This window comes from Vidua chalybeata, chromosome 10 (assembly GCF_026979565.1).
Source record: "Vidua chalybeata isolate OUT-0048 chromosome 10, bVidCha1 merged haplotype, whole genome shotgun sequence".
NCBI lineage: Eukaryota > Metazoa > Chordata > Aves > Passeriformes > Viduidae > Vidua > Vidua chalybeata.
In genome coordinates, this window is record NC_071539.1 from 644,330 (window position 1) to 650,081 (window position 5,752).

A 5,752-nucleotide genomic window follows, 5' to 3' on the forward strand; every position below is an offset into this window, starting at 1 on the left:
CCGATCCCGTTCTCTTTCCCGTTCCCGATCCCGTTCCCGTTCCCGTTCCCGGTCCCGTTCCAGATCCCGATCCCGATCCCGATCCCGATCCCGATCCCGGTCCGGATCCCGATCCCGTTCCCGTTCCGGATCCCGATCTCGATCCCAATCGCGATCCCGTTCCCGATCCCGATCCCGTTCCCGTTCCCATTCCCGTTCCCGATCCCAATTCCGATCCCATTCCCGATCCCGTTCCCGATCCCATTCCCGTTCCCGATCCCATTCCCGATCCCATTCCCATTCCCGATCCCGATCCCGATCCCGTTCCGGATCCCGGGCGCGGCGCGGCCCCGCGGCGGGCGGGGTCACACAGGCGGGGCGCGGGGCGGGGCGCGGAGCGCCGCTCGCCGCCGGCAGCCAATGGGGGCGGGCGGCGCCGCGCCGCAGCCAATGGGCGTGGGGCGGGCCGCGCGCCGCAGCCAATGGGCGTGGGGCGGACCGCGCGCCGCAGCCAATGGGCGGGGCGGGCCGCCATGGGCCGCGGCCGCGCTGTGCCGCCCCGCCGGGGCCGGGGCCGGTAACGGCAGCGCTGCCGCCCTCCCTCCCTCCCTCCTCCCTCCTCCCTCCTTCCTTCTTCCTTCCTTCCTTCCTTCCTTCCTTCCTTCCTTCTTCCTTCTTCCTTCCTTCCTTCTTCCTTCTCCTCCTCAGCCCCTTCCTCCTTCTCCTCCTCCTCGGCGCTGCCCGGCGCCGCTCCGCAAGGCGCGGCCGCCGCTTCCCCGCCCCGGCGCGGGGCCGTCCCCCGTCCCCTCCCTCCCTCCCTCCGCCCCGTCCCCGCCCGCCGCGGCAGCCCCGAGCGGGAGGCGGCGGAGGGAGGCGGGAGCCATGCGGGAGTACAAGGTGGTGGTGCTGGGCTCGGGCGGCGTGGGCAAGTCCGCCCTTACCGTGCAGTTCGTGACCGGCTCCTTCATCGAGAAGTATGACCCCACCATCGAGGACTTCTACCGCAAGGAGATCGAGGTGGACTCGTCCCCGTCCGTGCTGGAGATCCTGGACACGGCGGGCACCGAGCAGTTCGCCTCCATGCGGGACCTCTACATCAAGAACGGGCAGGGCTTCATCCTGGTGTACAGCCTGGTGAACCAGCAGAGCTTCCAGGACATCAAGCCCATGCGGGACCAGATCATCCGCGTCAAGAGGTACGAGCGGGTGCCCATGATCCTGGTGGGCAACAAGGTGGACCTGGAGGGCGAGCGCGAGGTCTCCTTCGGGGAGGGCAAAGCGCTGGCCGAGGAGTGGAGCTGCCCCTTCATGGAGACCTCGGCCAAAAACAAAGCGTCTGTGGACGAGCTGTTCGCCGAGATCGTCAGGCAGATGAACTACGCGGCGCAGCCCAACGGGGACGAGCCGTGCTGCGCCTCCTGCGCCATCCTCTGAGCGCGGCGGCGGCCCCGCGCCCCGGCGGACGCGCTCGGGGAGGCAGCGGCGGGAGAAAACATTCGTCGTGTTGGAAATGTGGCTTTTCTCGGCATGTGCGTTTCGTCCAGTCTCGGTCATGGCATATTTCCTGTCAGCGTCGGCGGCGGGCGCGGGAGCAGCCGGGTCCCGCCGCCCGGGGAGCGGAGCCGCGCGGGGAACCCGCCCCGGGCCAGCCCCGGGACAGCCCCGGGATAGCCCCGGGACAGCCCCGGGATAGCCCCGGGACAGCGGAGCCCGCAGCCGGGACAGCTCCGGGACAGCCCCGGGACAGCGGAGCCCGCAGCCCGGACAGCCCCGGGACAGCCCCGTGATAGCCCCGGGATAGCCCCGGGACAGCCCCGGGACAGCGGAGCCCACAGCCCCGGGACAGCCCCGGGATAGCCCCGGGACAGCCCCGGGCCAGCGGGGCCCGCAGCCCGGCCAGCCCCGGGATAGCCCCGGGACAGCCCCGGGACAGCGGGGCCCGCAGCCCGGCCAGCCCCGGGACAGCCCCGGGACAGCGGGGCCCGCAGCCCGGCCAGCCCCGGGCCAGCCCCGGGCCAGCGGGGCCCCGTCCCGGCGCCGCTCCCCGCCGTCTCTATGCAAGCGGGAGCGGTGCGGGGCCGTCCCGCCCGGAGAGTTGCACATGGAGCTGGGACTGTGAGCCGATCGGTGCTGCCAGGCTCGGGGCGCCGGGCAGCGCCGCCGATTTCCCTGGAATAATGCTCTATTTTGTTTACCTGCTGTATCGGATGGGAGTTTGCAGGAGAGTGGTAGCGTGGTGGTTTTTCTCCTGGTTTTATTTGTTTGTTTGGTTGGTTTTTTTGTTTGTTTTTTTGTTTTTTATTTTTTTAATCAGCTGTGAAAATGTTACAAATCTGCACAATTTTTAGGTGTGCGTGTGTGTGTGATTTCGTTGTGGTTTTGGTTTTTCCTTTGGCGGGGTGGGGGGGCGGTGGTGCTTTTTTTGCCGCGGGGTTTTGGATTTGGGTTGGCAATACCTGATTTTGATGACTAGCTCTCTCGAGTGCAAAGACTTCCCATGAGTGATGCAGGGCCATCAGCAGCCCTGTGTCTGTAGAGTGCCTTCAAAACTCAGCTGTTCCAGCCGGTGCCAACCTGTGAAAGCTCCACAGAATCCCATTATCTACTACTCCAAAAACTACTTAACAGTTTCCTTGCAGTAATCACTCCGAGCAAGCCAGGACAAAAGGGCCTATTGTTAGTGGAATTTATTTCTTATTTCCATCTGAGCCTTTTAACTGTTATTTCCATGTCTTGCAAGTTTGGGCTTCATTTACTTCAAATTTACAAGAATTTAGCCTTTTGGGATTTTTGGGTGGGGGGACTTTTTTTTTTTTTTTTTTTTTTTTTTTTTTTTGGTTCTATTTCCCTTTGATTTTGTCATGGGATGTGCCTCCAGCCAGCAAAGAAGGAAATCTTATCGTTGTGATGTACCAAGAAAATTCTAACAACTGTCATTTTAATTGCAGACATGCATTGAAGAGATGTCTATCCATTTGAAGAATTTTAATACAAATGCTGTTTTTTAGAAAACAACTTTGTGCATTGTTATGTATCACATGAAACACTGACTTTCACAGAGGCTCTTAATCCAGATTTATGTCTCAGTAGCAGTGCAAGGTGGAGGGGTCGCTTTAGCTAAGAACAGTGGTGAAAGAAGGCAAACACAAGATTGCCGTTTTACCTGATGTTTAGCCCTTTTTGATGCAGGTTTTTGCTTGTATTCAGGTCGTGGCCCAGTGTCTGCCAAGCTGTGGGAAGAAGGCTGTGCTCAGCTTTAGGGAGGCACTGTGGGCTCACTGCAACAGGCCCTGTAAGATCAGGCCCCTTCTCCCTCCTGGAAGCAGCGTGGTTTACTGGGGTGAAGTCCTAAAGGTCAATTGTTTTTGAAATTCGAACTTCTGGTCTCACTGCATTATCACTTTAAAATGATAAACCAGGCCTTTTTGTTTTCTGGTTTGCAGAGGGGCTGGGCTGGGAGGAGACCTGTGCCTCCCATCAGCTGGAAGATCCAAGGAGGGTCTTTACCTGTTCTCTCCCTCTCTTTGCCCCTTCTTTAAAGGTCTGCACACAAAACCTGCAGCTCCCTTTTCCCCCCTGTCCCAAGAAGTCTTGACGTTATCTTACATCTCAAAAACAAAGGTTGAGATGTAAAGGGGTTTTTAATCAGGCCAACTGAAAAGTCACTGCCATGATTCCTCTGTGATTCTGGTAACTGCCCCTGTTTTAAGCAGGAAAACTTTGTGCCCCAGCCCTGGGAGAGCAGTGTGCAGTGCCAGATTGAGGCTACGTTTTGAAATGAAAATTGCCATTTGTGCTGTGGTCACAATTGGATACTTTTTGCAGTAACATCAAGTGTCTACTGAACATCTGTGAAGCGTGTTTCTCCTGCCCAGCCCCGGTGTGTGCTTCCAGCAAGGCCCTGCTTGGTGCAGGAGTGGGGCTGTGCCAGTCTCAGGGACACAGCCCCAGGGAGAAACAGAGGCTGGAGGAGGCAAAACAGTGCTGGGGCCCTGCTGCTGCCCGGGCTCTCCCTGTGACAAACACAGCAACTCACCCCCGTGCTTAAGTGAGGCTTGAAAACCCCATTGCAGCTCATCTTCCAGGAATTCCTAAAAGTTCACTAGAAGCCAGAGGACTCCCATGCTGGGAATAACACTGACAGAAGGGGTTTCTTTTGACCCAAGTACTGCATTGAAAGCTAAGGAAGCCTGACTGCTGCCACATCTGCAGCTTACAAACTGCATGTCTGATGTTAACAAAAAAATAAATTTACATCTCAGTTACTGCCATGGTTCAATCTTGCCTTAAATTCAATGGGAATGTACAGTTTTTAGCACCCACCAGGCCTTGACCAGTGCATTGACAGCAGCTTGATCTGGTTGATAAAAGCAGGAATTTATTGTGCCCTCCCAGGAGCCAGCAGGTCCCTCACGTTCCCCAGTGCCTCTTTCCCCACTGCCTGAGGAATAAAGCAAAAGTGGGTGTTTGTAGCACACAAAGTGCAGCTCTGCTGGGCCTGGCAGAGCAGCTGGGGGCAGCCAGCTGAGCTCTGTGCTGTGCTGGGCCTTCCAGTGGTGCATTCTGGCTTTGGCCAAAAAAGCTGTATGTGTTAAACGGTGAAGCATTTAAGCAGCCATGGCACTGTCTGATCAGGGTTTTGAATGTATTTAGGCATTCCATGTTCTCTGTGACTGCTGAGGACAGTACAAAGTGTAGAGCTCAGTAGTCTGATCTTCCAAATACTCTGAAGTGTTTTGGTGCTTGTTAAACATAGGCCTTGTCTATAAAAAGTCTGAAAAAATCATCCTGCTTTAACTTGACTGAGTGATGAAAGCTATATTAGCTTCGACACTTGAGGGAAATGTTGTATCAATCTAAAGGTACTCTTTATTCCTTTTCCCTGTGGGAATATGTTACACCCGTGTCAATACAGAGGTGGTATATCACTCTTTTCACAGTGAGAATTGCAAATATTTACTTGTTTTGGAAGAAAAATTACATTCCTGGCCAAAATACTTCCTGACATCGCAGAAGTTGTGTAAACAAGGCCTTGGTTTAAGGCTGGTCTTGTGACCACATATTTTGCTGTACATAATGATTGTATTTTTAAAAGTCTGAGCTTGTTCTGTTGCCAGAGTGTGTCTGGCAGCCCGGTGTCCGTGACTGTAACCGTGCCGTGTGCTCAGCGTGGCCCGAAGCTGCTGCTCAGCCACGCTCAGCAGTCCTTGCTCTGATGGTGCTGCAGCTGATGTGGAACTCTGTGGCTGTGGGATCCTGGTGGTTCTGCTTCTCTCAAAAGAATGTATGGCAAGTTGTTTGCAAAGGGCATTTTAAATAAAGGGCAGCTGGCTCTTTATGACTTCCTCACTTGGGTACTCATTGTGTGCAGGTGTTGTTCGGGCTCAGATTTCCTCCAGGAGTGACAAAATGCAGAAACTTGCATGTTCTTTCAGAATTTTGTGCTGAAAGGGGTGGCACAGGTGCACGGAGCGCGTGGATGGCTCCCACGAGGTACATGGAGACCAGCTGGAGCTCTGCTGCCATGGGAGCTCTGGCCCCAGACAGGTTTGTACAGCAGCCCAGGCGCGCTCCTGAGAGCCTCACTGCAGCCCTGGGCAGAGCTGTTCGTGGTCTGCCGAGACCTGAGACTGCTCTAGAAGCAAACGGAGGGGTTGAGCTCAGTTCCAAGGGGAAAGGGTTTTAAATATTGCCATTCACAGCTTACAGCCTGTTCCTACAGTGTTTACAGCCTCGTGCAAAATGTGTGTGTCAAAGACTCTCCTTCCTGTCA

The 5,752-nt window shown here is 56.0% G+C and overlaps 1 protein-coding gene across 1 annotated transcript; it reads left to right on the forward strand.

Annotated features, from left to right (window-relative positions):
• The first annotated feature begins 678 nt into the window (after positions 1–678).
• Positions 679–5,328, forward strand: RAP2B (RAP2B, member of RAS oncogene family). The gene is made up of 2 exons (XM_053951327.1): positions 679–1,762; positions 1,808–5,328. Exon 1 carries the CDS (start codon positions 862–864, stop codon positions 1,411–1,413), a length of 552 nt encoding a protein of 183 aa, XP_053807302.1. The 5' UTR covers positions 679–861; the 3' UTR covers positions 1,414–1,762; positions 1,808–5,328.
• Positions 5,329–5,752: the final 424 nt, after the last annotated feature.